The sequence below is a fragment of the Pseudonaja textilis genome, chromosome 4 (assembly GCF_049901715.1).
Source record: "Pseudonaja textilis isolate UNSWEBS1 chromosome 4, rPseTex1.2, whole genome shotgun sequence".
Lineage (NCBI taxonomy): Eukaryota > Metazoa > Chordata > Lepidosauria > Squamata > Elapidae > Pseudonaja > Pseudonaja textilis.
Window position 1 is genome coordinate 27493080 of NC_141993.1, and position 23446 is coordinate 27516525.

The following is a 23446-nucleotide window of genomic DNA, read 5'->3' on the forward strand; positions in this document are numbered from 1 at the left end:
TCGTATTTTCTACAGTCAAGTTTCGTGCAATTAACCTTGAGTTTGTATCTATTGTGTGCTCTTGTATTGTTATGATTAAAGCTGAAGTATTTATTTGCAGGTAAGACATTGCAATGTATGATTTTATATATTATATTTAGATCGGACCGGAGCTGGCGTAGTTCTAGGTTTTCTAGGTCTGGAGTTTCAAGTCTGGTGGCATAAGGTATTCTGCAATGAGTAGAGGAGCGGAGAACTCTTCTTGTGAAATATTTCTGGACTTTTTCAATTGTGTTAATATCAGATACATGATATGGGTTCCAGACTGATGAGCTGTATTCAAGTATAGGTCTAGCAAATGTTTTGTATGCTCTAGTTAGTAGTGTGATATTACCAGAGAAGAAGCTACATAGGATTAGATTAACAACTCTTAATACCTTTTTGGCTATGGAGTTACAGGGCTCTAGCACTTAGATCATCTGAGATGAGTACTCCAAGGTGCTTAACAAAGTTTGGATCCTCAACAAAGTCTTGACTATTTAGCTTGTATTTTATTTTCTGATTTTTTTTCTGCCAATATGTAAGACAGAGCATTTATTTGTTGAGATTTGAAGTTGCTATTTGATTGACCATTCTGATACATAGTCAAGGTCTTTTTGGAGGGTAGTAGTATTGTCTGTGGTGTTGAATAGCTTTACATCAGCAGCGAAGAGAACACAGTTGCTCTTAATATGATCACAGAGGTCATTTAGAGTATGAAGAGAGTTGGTCCTAGAACACTGCCTTGGGGGACACCACTGTTGACAGGTACAGAATTTGATAGGATGCTCCTAATTTTGACCATTTGTTGTCTGTTTGACAGGAATGCTTCTATCCAGTTATGTAGGTGTCCAGAGATACTGTAAGATTTTAGTTTTAGTAGTAGTTTGTCGTGTACCACTGAATCAAAGGCTTTGCAGAAGTCTATGTAGATTGTGTTTATTGCTTTGCCCTGGTTGAGTTGTGTAGTCCATATGTTTTTGCAGTGTAAGAGTTGCAGATTACAGGATAGTTTTTTTCTGAAAACAAATTGTTTATTAGAGAGTAGGTTGTTTGTCTCTAAGTAGAGGATAATTGATTGTTAATAATTGATTCCATGACTTTACAGGTGACGCAGTATAAGGAGATTGGTCTGTAATTTTCAACTAGGCTGGGGTCTCCCTTTTTGAAGAAGGGGATGACCATGGCTTGTGACCATAGTTTTGGCAAGGAGCTGGTCCTGAAAGATTTTTCAAAAATTATGCTTAGAGGTTTATTTCAGTCGTTCAGATTCTCTTCCTGAAGATATATCATTACATATAAATATTTGATATTTCTGCACTGAAGACAAATGGAAAGAATTTGTTCAACCTCATTGAGTGAGGTTTTTCTTTCTTTAATATCAATTTACTTCTATTTTCATCCAAGAATTTCTCTACTACATCTGATATAATATTGCTCCTTTGCTGGATATAATAGTCTTAATGATAGGCTCCTCAAAATCCCCTTTTACATCATTATACCATTCAAGTAATATTTGTTCTTCTCCTTTCCATTGTTTCAATAAAGCTTTCTTCTCTTTAATAGCTAGCTCCTTTAATATAGCTTGCTGACCATTTTAGTGACCTCTTGAAATTTATGCAAATGTGCATAAATTATATTATTGTGGATTTAAAAAATTCCAAGTATTTTGGAGAGATCTGACCTTGTTGATTCTCTCTTTCAACTTACATTTTGCCAAGTCTTTTTCCATTTGAAAGAAGATACCTCCTTCAAGTCAAATAGAATTGTAATGGCCTTCATTGCAATTTTTATTTAGCATATAAAATAATTTTGGTTTCTATCAAGTCATTGCTTCTAATCAGTTTAACAATACACATATCTCAAAAAGATAAGGGTACCATTTACAGTTAAATCTAGGATTGCCTGATCAGTCAGTTTTATGACTAACCATTCTAAGGCAGAGTTTCTTAAATATTTTTAACAAATTAATTTTACAACAAATAGAAAAAAATAGGTAGAAAGCATCTTTTAGTGTTAATAGACATTATAAAAATCAACTTGAAATTCCTATGATCATATCAGACCAACAGAATAGATTAGTGCTGTCAAACTCACAGCCCATGGGCCAGATGCTTCACAAGCTTCACACCCAGTTTTGCAAAGGGGGAAAAAGTCACAATATGTCACGTGATGCTGCCGTGACACCGCGAGTTTGACACCCCTGGAATAGATCCATTTAAATAGTAAATAGTAAGTACATTGGCTTTCAACAGTTTTTTGCCTTTTGATTAATGAGATAAATAAACAGACAGACAGATACACATACAATTGTTAACACCCTTAAACATTATTTTTGTCAGACATCATTTTGAATCACATTCTTATAAGCACTATGATTATGATTCTCTTTTTAAAATTACATTTACATCAATTTTTTCATTTTAATAATTTCTTCATCCATTTTTTCATTTTAATAATTTCTCGATCCGTATTTCCATTTTAATAAATGTTTTAGTAAAATGTACAAAATCTTTTACTCTTCTTGTTTTTCGTGTTTTGAATATAACTTTTTCTTGTCAAAAAACAACCACCTTGACTTTTGATACATCAACCTTCAAATTCATATTCCTAGTCACAATGTACTGTCTATCTAATATTTGCAGCAAATCACTGAATCTCTCATCCAACAATGCAAATTATCAATATTCAAAATAAAGTAGTCCCTTCCAACTTCACAAGTCCTTGATTCTCACATCTATTTATTTCTCAATGGTCTGCTGAAGAGCAAAAATCTGGCTTGCAAATTTTCTGCCTGTCAGAAAACCAGACTCCACTTCCAAATTTTGCACACTGTCACCTTCTGTAGCCTTTCAATCAGAATTCTACCTTGACCTTCTCAGGCACACTTAACAAACTAATTCCTCTCCTTTGTATATTCTCTCTCTCTCTCTCTCTCTCTCTCTCTCTGTGTGTGTGTGTGTGTGTGTGTGTGTGTGTGTATCTTTGTTCGGGTATTTTCCCACATTATTATAGTTGTGCTTTTAAAGTTGTAGCAACGTTTTGGCAGAATCTCCTCTGCCATCATCAGGCTTCTGTATTGTGTTCGTCTGCCACAACTTTAAAAGCACAACTATAATGACGTGGGAAAATATCTGAACAAAACTGAATACCATACATGTAAGTACCCGTGAAAACTTAAGAAAACACACACACACACACACACACACACACACACACACACACATATATATATATGTGTGTGTGTATTTGTTTTCGTAAGTTTTCGCGGGTACTTACATGTATGGTATTCAGCTTTGTTCAGATATTTTCCCATGTCATTATAGTTGTGCTTTTAAAGTTGTAGCAATGTTTTGTCAGAATCTCATCTGCCATCACGAACACAATACAGAAGCCTGATGATGGCAGATGAGATTCTGCCGAAACGTTGCTACAACTTTATAATGACGTGGGAAAATACCCGAACAAAGCTGAATACCATACACACGCACACCTATGCCTGCCTGCCTGCCTGCCTGCCTGCCTGCCTGCCTGCCTGCCTGCCTGCCTATCTATCTATCTATCTATCTATCTATCTATCTATCTATCTATCTATCTATCTATCTCTTGTTTTGATGTGTCTTTGAGTCGATGTTGACTTTAGGCAACTGTCTGGATTAGTTCCCTGCAGTTCTTTTTCCATGGGGGAAAAATTATCAAGCACAGATGCAGCCTTCAGAGATACATTAAACAAATTGCACAGCCACACCATAAACAAAATGCATCCATTTTTTTTTTACTATTCCTCCAATTCTTCTTTCTAAACCTGGAGCCCTATCATTTTTCAACATTCTTAAGGCTTTTATGACTTTATTTTCATATTTTTTTCTTGGACACTAAGATTTATAGCGTTCATTTCTGTTTCATTCCTCTACATATCATGAGCATTCTCATACAAATCTCTAAAATAATCCTTCTAGCGTCCTCTTGCTTCAATTTCATCCCAAATCATTTCATCCTTTTTATTTTTTATTTTATTTTACTCATTCTGCTAGAGGCTCCTTGCTTGTCTCTCTTCATCCACTTCCAAAATATTTCTTTCCCCCCCGCTTGCTTTCCAACTGACATTGCTCTGCACTTTCTCTGTCTCTTTTAATTTTAACAGTTCCTTACTCTTTTCTGGCTACATTCTTTGCAATTATCTTCTTTATATACACATGGCACAATATTGTTCTTTGATCTTCATTTTTTTCCAGAAGTCTTTTTATGTGCTTTCCCCCCTCCTCATTTACACCCATCTTTCATTTCCTCCCCACTATCAATCTGCCAAGCCTTATTTTTCATATTTCACATTGGTGTAATTCCACACACTTCTTATTTTCCACCCTATTCTGTGCATAATAGAGTACACATATTCTCTTCATTCTATTGGAACATTAAACTATCATCTACCACTTTTTCATGCAATATTTGCATTTTCCTTTTTTTCAATTGTTCAGCATTCACTCTGTTTTAGTTCATTTCTTTCCTGTTCTTCCTTGTACATTTCCCCCGCAAGTCTCATTCCTGACACTACCAAAAATGATCTGTCCTAGATTCAGAATATCTCATCACCTTTGTAATCCTTCACTAATTTTCCCAGTCCTTTGTCCTAAACTCTTAAATCAATCGTGCTTCGTGTTCAATTCAGGGTGGGTTTTTTTTTTTGTAAATGAATGAATAAACTATGCCTTAAATGTATAAATAAACTATGCCTTAAAACAAGCAGTCATTTTTTTTAAAAAAATTACCATTCTCATTCATTCTTGGGTCTCTGAAAGCCATGTCAATTTTTCTGTTCTTTTTCATCCAGCTCCAACTCAGGCATTTCTGTCACCCAGCAAAAATAATCTTTTCCCTAGATCTCATTCATTCAGAATGTTGCACCATTTTATCCAAAACTCGCCCCTTATTTTTCATTAGAACCATTCATTAGGGGAAAACATGTAACTGATGTCAGCCTATGAATTCTGTCTTTCTTAATACAGGGAGCCTTCAACTTACAACAGTTCATCTAGTGACTGTTCAAAGTTAAAATGGCACTGAAAAACCATCTTTCACACTTACAACCACTGCAGCATCCTCATGGTCACATCATCACAACTCATCTCGGATGCTTGGTAATTGACTCATGCTTATGACGGTTGTAGTGTGCCAGGGTCATGTGATCACCCTTTCCAACCTTCTGACAAGCAAAGTCAATGGAGAAGCCAGATTCACTTAATAACCGTGTTACTATCTTAACAACTGCAGTGATTCAAACTTTGGCAAGAAAAGTCATAAAATGGGGCAAATCTCACTTAACAAATGTCTCACATGGCAACAGAAATTTTGGAACTCAATTGTCATTGTAAATTGAGGACCACTTGTACATGTTGCGCTGATTCATACTTCGTGACATATGCTTTGGTTCTTTCATTTATAATCACGTTATATTCTTCACATTCACATCCATACTTTTATCATCAAATGCATCCCACAAATAAGGCTGCCTTTATTCAGATTTCTCACAGTTTCCCATTCTCCTACGAACAAACAAGCTGACCACACAGCCAATTTTCTCCTTTCCTTTGTTAATTTGTGTCTTCTCTTATATTCCACTGGCCAATCCATAATATTGGCTTATTACCCATCATGGGTTTGATTAATCAACTCTGTTGCATAACATTTTTCAATACAATGAAGAAGTAAACAAGATTACTAGTTATAAACATGCTCATGCCACATTCAACAGACTCTTATTTACTATTTACACATTCAACAGTCAACTTATTTACTGAGACTGTATTACTATTATTCCTCTACTACTAGATTATAATAACATTTCCTAGTACCTATCTCTTTCCACTTATGACTATAACCGTGTTGCTTGTACCTTTACAATTTATATTGTTTTATTTGTTTCTTAGTATGATTTGATTGCTTATTAGTAACCTATGACTATCACTAAGTATTGTATCTTATGATTCCTGATGAATATATTTTTCCCTTTATGTACACCGAGGGCATATGCAGGAAAGATAAATTTCTTGTGTATCCAATCACACTTGGCCAATGAAGAATTCTATTCTCCGCTTTTGGTAAGACAGTTACTGTCATTTGCCATAAAATAATTAAGAAAAAAAGGAATCCAAATTTTGCTCCAAATATGTTGCTGCTATTCTATGCAGGCTGGAATCTGTAACCTAGACTCTCATTTCCAGCCAATGCACTCGTGCCTGCAATCTAGCAACTAAGCAGTTATGTGCAGCATATTGACACATACTCAGGAACTTCCACTGGAACAGAAGACAAGCATTAATTTTTAATTAATGTCCCCTGTCTAAATTTGACAACGTCTATACCAAAAGCTATAAATATTTTTAGAATGCAAACTTTGTAGGCATAGTGTAACAGAATAGTGGTGATTGCCAGTTTACTGATATTTGGCAAGCTGTATTGTTTCTTCTAAATTTCAAATATGAAAAACATGGAGAGAAGCTTTGGCTCAGGGTTTAGAAGAATATACAGTTGGTTTTTGAATTATGATATGTGGGAGTAATATGAATCTTAGCTATTAATATATAGTAACTTTACTTTTCACATTTTTTGCATAAATAATCTCTGCTATTAAGGGCTTAACACTCCAGGATGTCCTACTTATAATCCTATAATGTGCTACATAACTTTGATGGTGAACTAGGGACTTCATATTTTCATCTTGTAAGCTCTACAAAATGATGTAGAAAAACTCTGTATTTTCGTGACCGCCACATCAAAAAAAAGTGTGGTCTTTTATGATTTTAATGTTTATTCTGGAATGTGATCACTTAGGATCACATCCTGCACTGCGAAGACATTTTTGTATTTGCTCAAGTAGAAATCTTCTACCCATCAAAACATGAAAGGTGATACCTGAATAATTTCTGAAAAACTATTTTAGCATAGATATAATCTCTCAAGTTATTAAAGCTCCAACCCTTAGAATGATAGTGCAGAACCGCTGTTCATAATAAGTCACATGATTGTCAAAGGCCTCCATTGGAAAGAACCACATAGGGAACATTGGGATACTTTTGTTGCCAACTTCATATTTATTTAGTGAATGCTGACAATGTTATAGGAACTTTTTCTTTTGCACAATTAGTAAGATTTTTTTGCAATACCTAATTTTGAAATTATCAAAGCCTCCCAAATGTATATGAATTAGCCTTAAGACTGTCTGCAGATGATCTTTTTTCAACCCACATTATGGCTGTGGCATGTGTATGTGCTCTGAGACCTATGGGTTAGATAATTAAAGTAACAATGTATAATCATAACATAATAAATATTTTATTTTATTAATATGTTTGTTGGTGTTCTACCTTGGCTCCAGGTGCTTATGGCAAGCTGGAATATCACATCCTCCTCCAATATTTCCACACATTTACAGTCCTAGGAGGCAAGGGCTCAGATTGAGTACTTGTTCCAACGTCACCTAAATGTACCTTCATGCTGAAGACGACTTCCTATGCAAACACAACAATCTCCTCACATTGGCTCTCAGCGTAATAATACGTAGAATGTGTTTTTTTCTAGGAATTGCTCTTATATTATGATCTTATTGAATCAACGTTTGAAAATACAAAGTTTCCAAGCAGAAAAGTCGATGCTTTAGACCATTTTCAGAAGTGCTTTGCAATTTTAAAAGTCCATAAGGAAAGAGTGAACAAAGGAAGTGCCGTCCAGTCAAATGTTTTTGCGGAAGAAGGAACAAAAGACTGGAAAGCAATTCGTGTGGATCTGGTTGTTACTCCTTTTCAGCATTATGCATTTGCTCTCTTAGGATGGACTGGATCTAGGGTAAATAACTTCCTTTCCTCCTGTTTATATTTCTATCCTAACTTGTATAAGAAAATTGCAGTGCCATACATCTGGAAAAAAAAAGTTCATTTCTTTGGCTTATCATTTGTATATTAATGTTTTCCTTGTTTCTTTACTGAAGGGTCCATTACTACTTTATGTCCTGATACTTACTGAAATAGTGTAGTTTACCAACTGAGTTTTATAAACTGTTGTGGAAAAATGCCCACTTTAAACAAGGAAACAAAGCATTTTTTGATTGATGCTATGAAGTATCTTTTATTGGCATGCACAACTATAGTGATTACTGTGGTCCCAGGCACAAGATTACAAAAGAGTCCTGAAATACTGTAATCAGGGTTTGGGTTATAGTCTCCCAGAATTGTAACATATATATTATCTAGAATGCAATATAAATCATGCTGTGATCTTTACAGCTGATCGCAGCATTTGATAACAAAATGGGATGATTTTAAGATGGTCTGGTCCAATCCATATAAATTCTACATTCCTATAAGGGCTCCAAGCTCACCCCTTTCTACTGATACTAGAACATTTCAACATAAACAGTATCCTTTATTGTACCTATGTAGCTTGTCCTTTCACGCTTGAGACAGGATAACAACATGGTTTTTGTAATCCATCTTGTTCTCTGTAAGGATAATCAACTGTTTCAGTTCTTCTGCTCTGGTCTAACATACCTTTCAGACCCATCAAGAAATGATAAGATATTATTTGTCCCCCATAAGTCTTATCTGGTTTTCCCAATCCAGTTTCACTATTTTAGAGGAGCTTTTAATACAACGTTCAATGGAGGAAAAACAAATTTTCATAAAGGAAAATTCAAGTTTGACACCAGTTACCTATGATGGCTTTTTTTAAAGAATTTGAATTTCTTGAGCATATGAAGAATCATTATGTCATGCATCAATCTGTTCCTCTCCTTTAGGAATCTTTACTTGAATATTTCAAATAAATTATGCTTAAGAGAAAACTAAAGACAGGGAATAGAAGTGTAAAAGCTCTAGAATAAATGTGAAATAAATAAATATAATTTTAATAAGCAGAAGACTTCAGGGTTTAAAAATATAAATAAACAAAGCAAATCCCAAATATTAATTTACTTATTTTGTAGATGACTTCATTACAGCATTTGAATTAAAATTTTATTACATTCTGATTTTATAGAAATTTGACTTTATGTAATAAATACGGAACGCAGAATATATTTTAAAAAATAACCTTTAGTTCATGTCTTTCTGTCTCCCTAAAATGATAACATTGAAATGATCAGAAGAATGGGAAGCGTGCTTTCAGGAAAGAATCAGCCAAGTCTGTTGAAAGCAATTTAGGAAGTGTAGATTATAACTGTAATTTATATATTACATCTAAAGTAAGCTTATTTAACTTAATGATATTTATTTCTGAATAGTGCTGAAGGTTACACCGACTCCCTTAATATTGTATGTATTTTGTGTTTCTTTGACAGTTGCTTCTAATCTCTAGGTTGCTACCCTCAAACATATTATAAAGTGTAATGTTTCCTGAAAAAGTGCAAATACCTAAAGATTTTTGTTTTACTCAGACATCTTTTGTGAGTCAGAAGCAAATGGAATCCACTGTGTGTTTAAATTAAACTTCAACCATTTCTTCTTATAAAGATATAATTATCAGGGAGACAGTACTAGCTAATGTGATATAGTATCACACATCCAACAGAGTAGCTCTGGGTGAACATCCATTACAAAACTTATAAGAATTGCAGACTACATTTGTTATAGGAAAGAATATAATGTAATATCGCAATATCACATTACTTATGGTTATGTGTACAGTAATGAGGACCTAGCAGGCTTCCTCATGGCTAGTCTTTAATATTAGCTCTCAGGAACATTTTTACTTTAGGATTTTAAAAGTCATTGCAGGACAATATCAATTTATCTTAAATTTATCCTAAATTTATATCTACAGTATATTCATAAAAGTTTATAACAAAGAGTGCTACAATAGATTAAAACAAAATAGATATCACTTGAGACCTTCAAGAAGAGATTGGACTGCAATTTGTCAGAAATGGTGTAGGGTTTCCCGCTTGGGCAGTGGGTTGGACTAGATGATCTATAAGATCCCTTCCAACTCTCATTATCTGTTATCTGTTATAAATAGATAGAAAGAAAGATACATAGGTAAGTAGGTAGATAGATACAGATAGATATAGATATGTAGATAGGAAGGTAGATAGATAAATAGGTAGGTAGGTAGATATGTAGATACGTATGTAAGTAGATAGAGATAGTTAGATATATAAGTAGGAAGGTAGATAGGTAGTTTGATAGATAGATCTAGATAGATACGTAGATAGGAAGGTAGATAGATAAATTGATAGGTAGAAAGATATATAGATAGGTAGGTAGGTTGGTACATAGATACATAGGTAGATGATAGATAGATAGATAGATAGATAGATAGATAGATAGATAGATAGATAGATAGATAATTTGGCTTTGCTATGATAACACTGAGTATTTTATATGCATGCAGCAATTTGAACGTGATCTGCGGAGATATGCCACCCATGAGAAGAAAATGATGTTGGATAATCATGCCTTATATGATAAAACTAAGGTAATGTCTTTTCCTTTCTACTGTCATTATTGAATTCATCAATCATCCCCCTGTTCAGTGCCTTTTTCATCCCCCAATCTGTTAAGCAAAAATTAGACCTCTGACTGTCAAATAAATTAAAGGTCAAATTGCAATTACCTTGAAATATTTCACATGAGTAGCTTTGTACAAAAAGAGAAAATAAATTAAATAAAATTTAAAATGTAGGAGTGAGGCTGTATTCCTTCCTTTCTAAAGATTAGTAGAAGATTCCTGCCTACTTATTCAATATTTATATGATTTCCTGTCGGGAAATGATGTCCCCAGTAAGAAACACAAATTGTCAACTATGTAGCTTCTACCATCAGGAAACATTCCAGAGTTCTGTTTAAATTCAGGTTTCTTGCATATTTATACACAAACAGCTAATGGATTTGGATTTGAGCCTAATCCCCTCCTTTTTCCAGCCTCTAGCCTCTTTTTCTTTATTTTATTCTCTTATTACTATGCCACTGTCACTTGCTTCCTATTGTTACAAGTGCCATGAGACTTAACCTTGAAGGACCGTAGTGAGTATTAAGTAATTAAATGAACTCACATAGTAATTCAAACAATTTTGTATTACAGAGAAAATTGCACATATGAAATAAAACATCACTTAGAGAAACATTTCAGAAAGAACATTAATGAAAGAGAGTTTCCAGTTAAAGTCAAAGTAGCAATTTAATTTTAAATTCCTATTATATTCTCCAGAATATAAAACGCGGGTGTTTAAAATCAGTGCTAAAATTTACTTAATCAATCTATAGAATGCTTTTAATTTGTTTCAACTAAATGACTGAGAGAAAGGAAAACTTGTCTCTCAAATGCTCAGATTAATAAGTTTTGAATAGAAGCTAGGATCTCAGAGAGTAAAAAAAAAAATCAAGAGACTTAATTTCTTGTCTTCCTTGTTTCTTAATCTCCCAAAGGAATAAACTAAATAAGATTCAGTTATCCTTGAAAACAAAGCCTAGCTGAAGCAAAAATAATTTTACGCATATGCAAAGGAAAGAAATATATTCCTCTGGTAATAGTCCAAAGCCTATGAAAGGTTTTAGAAGCTCATGGGAATTTTTTCTTCTGAACCTAAGCAGAATAGAGGCCACCTGAGAAGCTGAGGAACACCCAAGTATAATTGTATGATCCTTGCCTCATTGTTGAAAACAAGTTGTACTATAAAAATTTCGAGTTCTAGAATAATTTAACGGGGGTTCCATGAGAGATTAAGGGCGAAGAAAGGAAGAGAAAAAAAGTAAACTCAAATTCTTATTGGGACACCCACAGCATTTTTTCTAAGGTATTTTGAAAAGAGTAGGAACTATTTTCCATGAAAAATGCCACAACTACTGTTTTGTGGGTTCAGGAGATGATTCACAGTTTGAAAAAGTTTGAAAACCCCTGGCTCAAAGGAAATTCTCACTGTGTTTATTTCTTTATTTGATTTATTTGATTTGTCAATCGCTTACAAGATAATAAGTATAAGGATAAACATAATTATGAATACATGAAATTAATACGTATAAGAAAATAAAAGAAACAATAGGACAGGGACGGTAGACACATTGGTGTGCTTATGCATGCCCCCTACAGACCTCTTAGGAAAGGGATGAAGTTAATAGTAGAAAATCTAAGGTTAAAGTTTTTGGGGTTTGGGGAAGAAACCACATAGTCAGGGAGAGTATTCCAGACATTGACCACTCTGTTGCTGAAGTCGCATTTCCTGCAATCAAGTTTGGTGTGGTTAACCTTGAGTTTGTATCTATTGCGTGCTCTTGTATATTTATGGTTGAAGCTGAAGTATTCATTGACAGGTAGGACATTGCAATGTATGATTTGATATACTATACTTAGATCAGACTGAAGATGGTGTAGTTCCAGGTTTTCTAGGTCTAGAATTTCAAGTCTGGTGGCATAAGGTATTCTGCAGGGAGTAGAGGAGTGGAGAACTCTTCTTGTGAAATATTTCTGGACTTTTTCAACTGTGTTAATATCAGATATGTGATGTGGGTTCCAGAGTGATAAGCTATATTCGAGTATTGGTCTAGCAAATCTTTTTTAAAACAAACTTTATTGATTATACAAATAAAATGTCAAACAAACACACACACAACACACAGAAAGAAAAAGAAAAAAACAATTAAAAAACTATCAATTCTATTATCGACAGAGGCGAGATTATGAATCTTTGGCAAACCAATTAATCCAAAAAGGCATCATATTCAGATGGCTATTCCCAGAGGGAATGCTAATTACATGGGAAGAAAGAAAAATTAAAGTAGACTCCGTGGAAAAAGCCTAAGAATTCTATGAACGATTGGTAGGCCCTGAAGAATTGAGTAGTAGAGACGAATTAGAAAAAAATTCGCAAGACGAGCAAGATTATCAAAAAATAGAGATGGGAATCATAGGAACTTAAAAAATATACAACATCAAGAGAGAGAAGAACCAAAGACCCACAATCAGCCACAAAGAGAGACAGGAGTAACTACAAGACAAAGAGCAAGAATCAATTAGGTGATGGATGAAGAAAAGAAAATATTATCAATTAACATAAATGGCCTAAGCTCTAGGATAAAAAGGAAGAGAATACTAATCCTAATTAAACAAAATGCAGATATAATATTTTTACAGGAAACTCATATACGGAAGAAAGAAGAAAAATATCTAGAATGCCCCAAGCTAGGGAATTTGTATACCTTGCCAGCAGATTTTAGGAAAAAGAAAGGCATAGCAGTATATGTGAAGGACGACATGAAAGCAGAGCTAATTTAGACAGACCCCAATGGAAGAATTCTGGTGCTACAAATTTGGATTAAATCAATTCCAATTTTATTAGTGGTAATATATACCTCTAACGATAACCAAAAGGAATTTTTTAAACAATTACATGGGAAAATAGTGGAATTAGAGAAAAGAAATATTTGTATCTTGGGAGATTTCAATGCTATTGTGGACCACCAGGAAGATCACAGTAGCGGGGGGGAGAAGAAAAAAAGAGAACTACTGAAATCATGTGAGGAAATGATGATTGAACTAAATTTGATAGACATGTGGAGGAAATTAAACCCTGATAAAAAGCAATTTACATTTTACTCTAATCCTCACCAATCATGGACAAGAATTGATATGGTGTGGATGAATGGTGAGCTAGTAAATGAATTAAAAGAGATTGAAATTTTACCAAACGAATGGGCAGATCACAATCCAATTCAGATAGTGTGGAAAGGTAGAAAGAAACCAAGGAAAAGGTGGACCCTAAATACACAGCTAATTAAAGAAAAAGAATTTATGAATAGACTTAAGGAGGAATTAGATTATTTCTTAAAAGAAAATAACAATGAGGCAACTACGAAACAGAATATTTGGGATACAATGAAGACAATAATAAGAGGCACAACAATATACTCCGCTAAAAGAAATAAAGAAAAATATGCCCAACAAAATAAATTAGAACAAAGAATCAAAGAATTAGAAATTCAGCTACAAAACACCCCAAAAGATTGTAAATTGAAAAAACAGATGATAATAACTAAACATAAATTAAACTTAACTGAACAAGAAGGAATGGTTTTAAATTTGAATACAGCTAGACAGATATTCTTTGAACAGGCCAATAAATCAGGAAAGTGCCTACAAACCTACAAACTTAAGCCTACTAACTTAAAAAAAAGAAAAACAAAAAAGATTGATCTACCAATTAATAGATGAAAACGGGGATCCCCAACAAGGAATAGAACAGAAAAAAGAAATTGCATGTAAATTTTTTGAAGATCTTTATAAAAAGGAGGAGGTAAACGAGGACATGATAAGAAACTATTTGGGTATTACTAAAGATAAAATAATCAAGGAGGAGATGAAGGAAATGTTAACTAGAGACATTACGTGGCCCGAGTTAAAAACAGCAATAGTAAACCAAAAGAACAATAAACCCCCAGGACCTGATGGGATACCAGGGGAACTCTATAAGAAAATAGGAGAACAAATAGTGGAAGTATATAATGAGGTCCTACTTGTAGCAAGAATGCCGGATTCATGGAAGGAGACACTGATATCGTTGATCCCGAAAGAAGATTCAGACTTACGACTAATACAAAATTATAGATCAATTTCCCTGTTAAATACTGATTATAAAATATTTACCACAATTATAGCAAATAGATTAAAAAAATACTGAATGAATATATGCATAAAGATCAAAACGGATTTCTTCCCAATAGACAAATTAGGAATAATTTAAGCATAGTACTAAATGTTTTGGAATACTACGAAGCTCACCCAGAAAAACAAATAGCCCTTGCATTCTTGGATGCACAGAAGGCCTTTGACAATCTAAATTGGCAATTCCTAATCCAACAAATTTACAATATGAATTTTGGGCACTAAATTTAAAAACATTGTGACTACAATTTATGATTCACAATGGCGAATATTATAATTAATGGAGAGTACACATGCTCAATAAAAATAGAGAAAGGAGTTAGGCAGAAATGTCCATTATCTCTCCTGCTCTTCATATCATCTTTGGAAACATTGCTTACATGAATTAGACAGAATCCAGGAATAAAAGGACTAAAAATTAAGAAAGAAAAATATAAACTCCAGTCATTTGTGGATGATATGGTTTTTTTCATAGAGGAACCAATTGAAACAGGTCAAGAACTATTGAAAGAGTTAGAGCAATTTGGGAAAGTTGCAGGACTTAAAATCAATAGGGAAAAAATGAAATTAATAACTAAAAATTTAACAGAAAAACAAAAATTAAAATTGGAAAGGATAATGGGATTACAAATAGTAAAAAAAGTTAAATACTTAGGAATTTGGTTGATGGCTCAACGCAAAACCCTAATGGAAAATAATTATGATAAATTATTACAGTCAAAAAAGATTTAGAGATATGGGTTAAATTACAAATCTCCTTATTAGGGAGGATTGCCACTATAAAAATGAACATTCTGCCCAAATTTATTTACTTATTCCAAACAATACCAATACAAATACATAAAATTACTTTGTGGAACTTAAGATAATCACCAAATTTATTTGGCAAGGGAAAAAACTGAGGATAAACCTAAAGGCAATGCAAGATATGAAGAGCAGGGGAGGTATGGTACTCCCAAATTGGGAATTATACTATAGTGCAGTCTCCTTACTTTGGTTGAATGAGTGGGTAAACCTGTCGAATAAATGAATCTTATTTCTAGAAGGCCGTGACTTACAGAGGGGGGTGGCATGCACTTTTATGGGACACTGGAAAAATCAAACAGAATTATTTCCACAGACATATAATTAAAGATTCCTTATTGGCTAATTGGAATAAAATAAAATAAAAAACATTATTTAAAAATCCCAGTCTGGATCTCAACGATGGAGGTGATGATACATCCAAATAATCTAGATCTTAATAAAATACTAAAATACGAAAACCTTCTTGATGCGCAAGGAATTTTAAAATCATGGCAAGATCTCCAAGAATAAGGGCTACAAGTATACCGGTGGGCTTACCTGCAAATTCAAAATAGATATAGCCAGGACAAGAAAATTTTTGGAATTTATGCTAAGCTACAACAATTAGATAAAATCCTATTAGGCCCAGATTAAAAAAAAATATAACTAAATTTTATTAGAGATAGAATTAGAAGAGGAAGCAGTCAAAGGCAACATGATAGCTTGGAGTAGAAACATAGGACGTAGCATTACATTATTAGAATGGGAAAAGGTCTGGACAAGGAATAATAAAATTACAAAATCAGCAACATATAAAGAAAATGCCTATAAAATGTTTTTTAGATGGCATCTCTCACCCTCAAGAATAGCAAAAATGTCTCCTAACATGAATCCGCTGGAAATGTAAAAAGAAACACGGAACATTCTTTCACATGTGGTGGTCCTGCACTGAAGCCCAAAGATACTGGCACAGAATAAAAAAATGGTTAGAGGAAATAACGGCAGAGCAAATTGAATTAAAACCAGAATTCTTCTTACTGGAGATATTTAATAGACAAATTTCTAAAAAAGTCAAATATATAATACTGCACATTCTTACCGCAGCCAGAATAACCTTTGCACAGTGTTGGAAACAAGCAGATATTCCAACAGAGGAAATGGTCATTCAGAAAATAACAGCCTGTGCAGAGATGGATAAGTTAACCTTAGCACTTAAGGAAAAAGAAACATCAGAATATTATAGAAGCTGGGACTGCTGGTATGACTGGATAGAACAAAAATAGAAAATATATTAGTAAACAATGTAAAATGTAAAAGAGGTAGTAATTATATTCTTGCAATAAGATGTATTTGTAAATATGTCACCAATATTGATAACAAACAAGGAACCATAGACTGTCGATAATAGAATTGGTCTAGCAAATGTTTTGTATGCTCCAGTTAGTAGTGTGATATTACCAGAGAAGAAGCTACGTAGGATGAGATTAACAACTCTTAATGCCTTTTGGGCTATGTAGTTACAGTGGGCTCTAGCACTTAGGTCATTTGAGATGAGTATTCCAAGGTCCTTTCCAGAGCTTGGATCATCAACAAGGTCTTGACTATTCAGCTTGTATTTTATTTTCTGATTTTGTTTTGCCCATATGTAAGACAGAGCATTTATTTGGTGTTCTGTGATGCTTGCTCTCCCAAAATCATACCTGGGGCTACACTAATTTATAGAAGCTTTTAAGAAGTATACTCTAGGAGATTGCTCACTGCATAAAGAGAGGAGCAACCTAAGAGAAATTTCCTAACAGTGGGAACAATCAACCAGTGGAATGGCTTACCTTCAGAAGTTGTGGGTGTTCCATCAATGTAGGCTTTTAAGAAGAGACCGACAGCCATTTATCTGGAACGATATAGGGTCTCCTGTTTGAGTAGGGGGCTGGATTAGAAGACCTCCAGGGTCCCTTCCAACTCTGTTATTTTTTGATATAAGGCTTTATGAAATCTGATTTGTTCTTTAGTCAATGGCCTGTGAACCATCCAATCCATCATCTTAACAGCAAGGTGCTGGCCGCATATCTTGCTAATAGTGCTGATGGTTTAGTAATTGGTTGAAAAAATTCCAATTGCATTTTTATATAAATGGGAGACAATTAAGGCAAGGATTATTCTGAATTCACAAGTAGGGTGTCAGCCCTCCTACGTAAACCGGACAGGAAACACAACAAGATGAATTAATTATATTTTATTGTAAGACCATATTAACAGAATCTTGCAAGTCTGAAGGTACAGACTTCCCGCCAGCACATTTGACTGTTTGATTCCTTAGGGCAAATGCGTACTGATTTTATTTCTCTGACCATTAAGCTCCTGGGGCTCTTTTGTCTGATTGTTTCCTGGACATCATCTCTTTCCCCAAGATCATCCACATGTTTTATTACATTGTGCATGATGGTGATAACTGATTAAAATTGTGTTGTTTTTTAAATTTTATTGAGAGGGAAGAATGTCACTGTTTTGTGCAGAGATTACAATGTTCCTATACTGTCCTAGTGCAGCTACACTTGTAATGATTATAATCTCCTTTGTCAGACTTGAAACACCTTTCCAAAGATTGGTTATTAATGTGTAGACATGAGTTCATTCCTTCATTTTAGATTTTATCTTGGAAGTAAGGGTAAAGGAAATATGGTATTTAGCAGCATACTAAGCAGAATTAAATAAGAACATCAAATGCAGAAAGCAATAAAAATGGCATTTTAAACATTCGGTCATTCTCTTTTGTTGTCTTACCGATTCCCAAAATGTTACATGATAAGAGTGAAATTTTCTCTCCTTAAACAAACGAAGGCTTCTGTTTTTTTTTATTAGCTGGATTCAACTGGGATCTCAACATAACTTGTCTAACAAGTTTAATCATTTCTAGTAGAATTATTTTAGTTCGTTCACCATTCTGAATGTCCTGCAGTGAACATGCTCCAGATCATGTCCTTTGCTGAAAGAACCGAACACAACTTTCCAGATATAGCCAGACTAGTGCAGAATAAAAGTGCAGTTATGATCTTATGATCTGAACGCTCTATTTCCATGATTGCAATATAAGAAAATCTTTAAATGACTTGCACAATTAGCTTTTATCGATTATCAATTATCAATCAAGGCAGATTAAATCAAATGTATTCATCTATAGACATTGGCCAGCAAGATAACCAAATAATAATAATAAGAAAAGTAATGGCCAAATGCAACAAAATAGTGTAATGGTCATATAAATTCCCCAAATTAGGACATAAAAAACAGAGAGAGGGAAACATAGAATAAGAATAGAATAGAATAAGAGTAGAATAAAACAATATCAAAAAGATCAGATAGAAATCAAAAAATTAGAAATGCAATGCAATAGGAGAAAAAAAAAGGGATTTCACATCGATGCTTTCATGATGCCTTTTTGTGCAAATTACTACCTTTTAATGCAAAATACTACCGATAGAACTCTTTTGTTGATGGTAGGTTCCAAACTGTGCAGAGGAAAGATAACAGATTTGGTTAAGGATACCCCTGCTGTGTAGAAAAGGCAGTGAAAAAATACATGTTAAAAGGTCTCAAGTTCATTCTGAGCACAAAGAGAGCATCCCTCAGAGAGTGAGGTCCTTCTCATCTCACTGCTGAGGATAAGGTACAAACCAAAGGAAGGGCTTTGCAGTGTGTTGGGAAAACAAGAAATAGTGTACAAGTACTAAAAGGTTTCTGAATTAGAACTCACCACTGAAAGCTGCCTATGGCACCCACATCCATTTGCCACCCAATACCAAATACTCTTCGATAGATTTTGGCTTTAGTTCTCTCTAATGCAAAGTAGAAAACAACTGCATCCATTTCACTTAAATAAGCCCTACTAACTTGATGCTAGATTTGAAATAATAGTTATAGTACTGCAGTTGAGCCAAATATTTCCCATAACACATAACAGAATAACAGAGTTAGAAGAGCCCTTGGAGGCCTTCTAGTCCAACCCTCTGCTCAAACATAAGATCTTATACCATTTCAGACAAGTGACTGTCCAGTCTCTTCTTATAAGTCTCCAGTGATGGAGCACCCGCAACTTCTGAAGGCAAGCTGTTCCACTAGTTAATTGTTTTCATACTTTCAAAGTTCTCCTTAGCTCTAGGTTGCTTCTCTTCTTGATTAGTTTCCATCCAATATTTCTTGTCTTGTCTTCAGGTGTTTTGGAAAATTGATTGACCCCCTCTTCTTTGAGGCGGCCTTCAAATATTGGAACAGTGCTATCATGTCACACCTAGTCCTTTTTACTAAACAAGAAATATCCAATTCCTGCAACCATTCTTCATATGTTTTATGAATGGCCCTCTAATCATCTTTGTTGCCCTTTTCTGCACTCTTTCTGGAGTCTCAACATCTTTTTGTAATATGGTGGCCAAAACTGAATGCAGTTTTCTAAGTGTGGCCTTACTAAGGCTTTATAAAGTGGTACTAGTATTTCATGTGATCTTGATTCTATCCTTCTAGAATAGAATAGAAGTAGAATTCTTTATTGGTCAAGTGTGATTGGACACACAAGGAATTTGTCTTGATGCAAATGCTCTCAGTGTACATAAAAGAAAGGATACATTCATCAAGAGTCAAAATCATCAGGTACAACACTTAGTGATGGTCATAGGGTACAATAAGCAATCAAATCATACTAGGAAACAGTCAATATAAATCATCAGGATACAAGCGACAAAGTTACAATCATACAGTCACAAATGGAAGGGGATGGGCGATAAAGAGTGATGAGACGATTAATAGTAATAGTAATGCAGACTTTGTAAATAGTTGGACAGTGTTGAGGGAATTATTTGTTTAGCAGAGTGATAGCATTTGGGAAAAAACTGTCCTTGTGTCTAGTTGTTCCGTGTGCAGTGCTCTATAGCATCATTTTGAGGGTAGGAGTTGATACAGTTTATGTATCAACAGTCCAGGATGTGAGGGTTCTGTAAATATTTTCACAGCCCTCTTTTTGACTCATGCAGTGTACAGGTCCTCGATTGAAGGCAGGTTGGTAGTAATTGTTTTTTCTGCAGTCCTAATTATATTACTATTTCTGCAACTTAGGATTGCCTTGGCCATCTTAAAGCAGACTCTTGATTAGGGTAAGGATGTGAGTGTATGTGCTTGTGCCCTGTCATCTGCAAGCAACCTTCTGTATGCCAATTCTAAATATTGTATTTATAATAATATGTCACAGCCCAGTACTAAGAACAGGCCATCATTATGTCAGAAATTACTCTATGGGAAACATTATATATAAAACCAGTTGGGACCAACCACCCCAATCCACTCTTAGATCCTGGGTGCTGTCCTCAAGACCCATCAATGGAGAATAGCTTGCTTCAGAATCAAAAGATTTCTGACAAATGTGAAACTAGTTTCTTTTTAATTATGATGTGTGTGCTTTCATATCACCTCTGCTTTTCCTTACTCATTTGAGAAATGAAAGCAAAGTTCCTGAAGCTGAAGAAGTAATCTTATTGAATAATTAGGTGTTCTTTTTATACACAGTAGAAGGATCTTATAGTGCAATGGGCATATGTTTGCTGTTTGCTAAATAAATGAAAGATCATTATTTCGTGGGAAATAATTCCAGAGCTCATCACTTAAGCTACATTACAGCATTTTCTTTAAGGTAAAGGCTGCATAACTGTGCATTAATGTGCATTCACAGAGATGTGACAAATTCATGACGAAAAAGAAGACACAAGAGACAATTATTTGTTTACATCTCTCTCACACACACACAAAATTAAGCTGGTAAAGGCTTAACTCCTGTGTGCTGGATTAAGTTTGGTGCCCTCTAGAACAGAACTGCAGAGCTATGATCTCAAGTTCACACACGAGTTTCAAGGTTACTTTTTTAAAAAATTGACAATAGATTACAATTTTAATGAAATCTAAGGTAGAATTATATTAGCAAAGGAAACTCTGCAAGTGGTTTCCAACTTGGTCCTGGTGTTTTTTAATTCCTTTAAGAATATATACATTTAAATTAAATCAAATGTAATCTTTGTGTTCCTGTCAAGCATTTCTTTGTCCTTGTCTCATGTGGTCTCATCCCTTGTCTTGATTTGGAAAAAGATCTAATGGCTAAAACCGTTCATTAACTAAACATGCATGATCTCTCTTTATGATTGGCTGTTGTGGCCCATTGGCTGCCAGCAGAGCTAACAGGAGAGTCAGATGAGGAGGAGGTTGAGGGAGAGCCTGGGCCAACTTCGGAGCCTTTGGAAGGCTCTGATAAGGAAACAGCATCAGAGGTAGAGGAAGAGCCAGGGCCTTCTTTCCTCCCCCAGGTGGAGAGGCAGCTGTCTTTGGGGCCGGAGCTGAGTGAGAGGGAGGAACAGGTGGGGCCCATCCCAGATGCGTGTATGCGCAGAGAAGAAACGAGAGAAGAGCAAAGGAAAATAATCAGCCGGCTCTCAAGGAAAAGTAAAGAAGGGACTCTAGCCAGCCCCTGCCTAGCTGGGAAATAAATAAAGGCAGGCTACTATGTGCTATGCTGATACTATTTAAAAACACCTCAGGGGGATTGTCTATGGAGATTCTCGGTCATCCAGATCATGATCATCCCAAAGGTGCTTTTTCAAAAGGCAACTGGACTTTATTTTTCCTTAAAGATGTTTTGGTTCTCATCCAAGAAGCTTCTTCAGTTCTGAAGAAAACTGAACAGAACCAAAGAAGCTTCTTAGATGAGAAGTGAAACGTCTTCAAGGAAAAAAGTCCAGTTGCCTTTTGAAAAAGCACCTTTGGGATAACCTCAGGTGATAGCACAAACTGGGTGAATATAACCAGCTTTCTGCATGTCCTTGTGTATCAGGAAAGGCAGCTTCTTGTTATGATATGTACAGAATAACCCTTGAGTAACAAGGATATGCTCATGGAAATGTTTATGAGAATAGTTATGAATAATTATTCAGCCACACACAGATACACTAAATTGAGTTAAAGTTTACTTTAAGAAATAGCACAGTCCAATAAACGGTCCAGGTCATATGCGTTTAACAGTCCAAAGAATATCCAATTACAAAGTCTTCTTACCTGTTGCCTTTGTCATTTACAATAAACAAAGATATCAAAGTATAAGCACAGCATAAATACAACAGAGAACCTTAGATAGCAACAGAATGTCAGAGAGACAGAATGTCAGAGAGAACAAGCTATGATCTCTAGCTCCCTCTTATAGTAATTTGTAATATAATCAACCAATCAGAATATAGTATAAATCAATACAGTGATTTTGTCTTAAAGCTACAAACATACATTGTTGGTTTATATATTGCCAACCCAACTAATTGGTGGACAGATTCCTAACACTTTTAAATGTTCATCTTGTTTCAGTATTAATGTTAGGGCATTTTACTAGCTTTAGGTGAAGTATGAGTTTCATAACTAGGCACAAGGCTGAAATAACACTAACTGTGATTCTGGATGATCGCTGGCGGGCAAATATCTTAACCGTTCAGCACTTTTCCATTCCATCATCTTGTTATGCTTCAGGACAAGTTACAGATGCTGGGTGTGGCATGGCTTGGTGGGCATGGCTTGGTGGCCCTGGCAGGGAAAGCATACTGCAAAATCCCCATTCCCTCCCCGCCCCACAAACCTGCTTTCCAGCTTTGTTCTTCTGTGCAGAGCAACAAAAGAAGACCCAGCTGATTAGCTGGGACTCGGGAGGTAGAGAATAGATGGGAGTGGGGCCAATCAGAAGTGGTATTTGCCGGTTCTCCAAACCATTCAAAATTTCCACTACTGGTTCTCCAGAACTGGTTAGAACCTGCTGAATACCATTTCTGCTTGTGGGGTATTTCAGGGCTCATTGTTCTCCCCACTCCCATTTACATGTGTATGAAACTTCTGGGGAAGGTCATTCAATAGCATGGGGTGAGATATTCTTTTTAAAAAGTTAAACTTTATTAAGATTGTTATTAAAGAATAAATGAAGAGGAAAAAA

The 23446-nt window shown here is 34.9% G+C and overlaps 1 protein-coding gene across 2 annotated transcripts in view; it reads left to right on the forward strand.

Moving 5' to 3' along the window:
- DNTT (DNA nucleotidylexotransferase) overlaps positions 1 to 23446 on the forward strand; it is a 228977-nt gene that overhangs the window by 181948 nt on the left and 23583 nt on the right. For both annotated transcript variants that reach the window (XM_026710513.2, XM_087932475.1), the window contains 2 exons: positions 7597 to 7860; positions 10402 to 10485. In XM_026710513.2, the coding sequence (XP_026566298.1) occupies positions 7597 to 7860; positions 10402 to 10485 (348 nt within the window). The remainder of the gene's footprint in view (positions 1 to 7596; positions 7861 to 10401; positions 10486 to 23446) is intronic.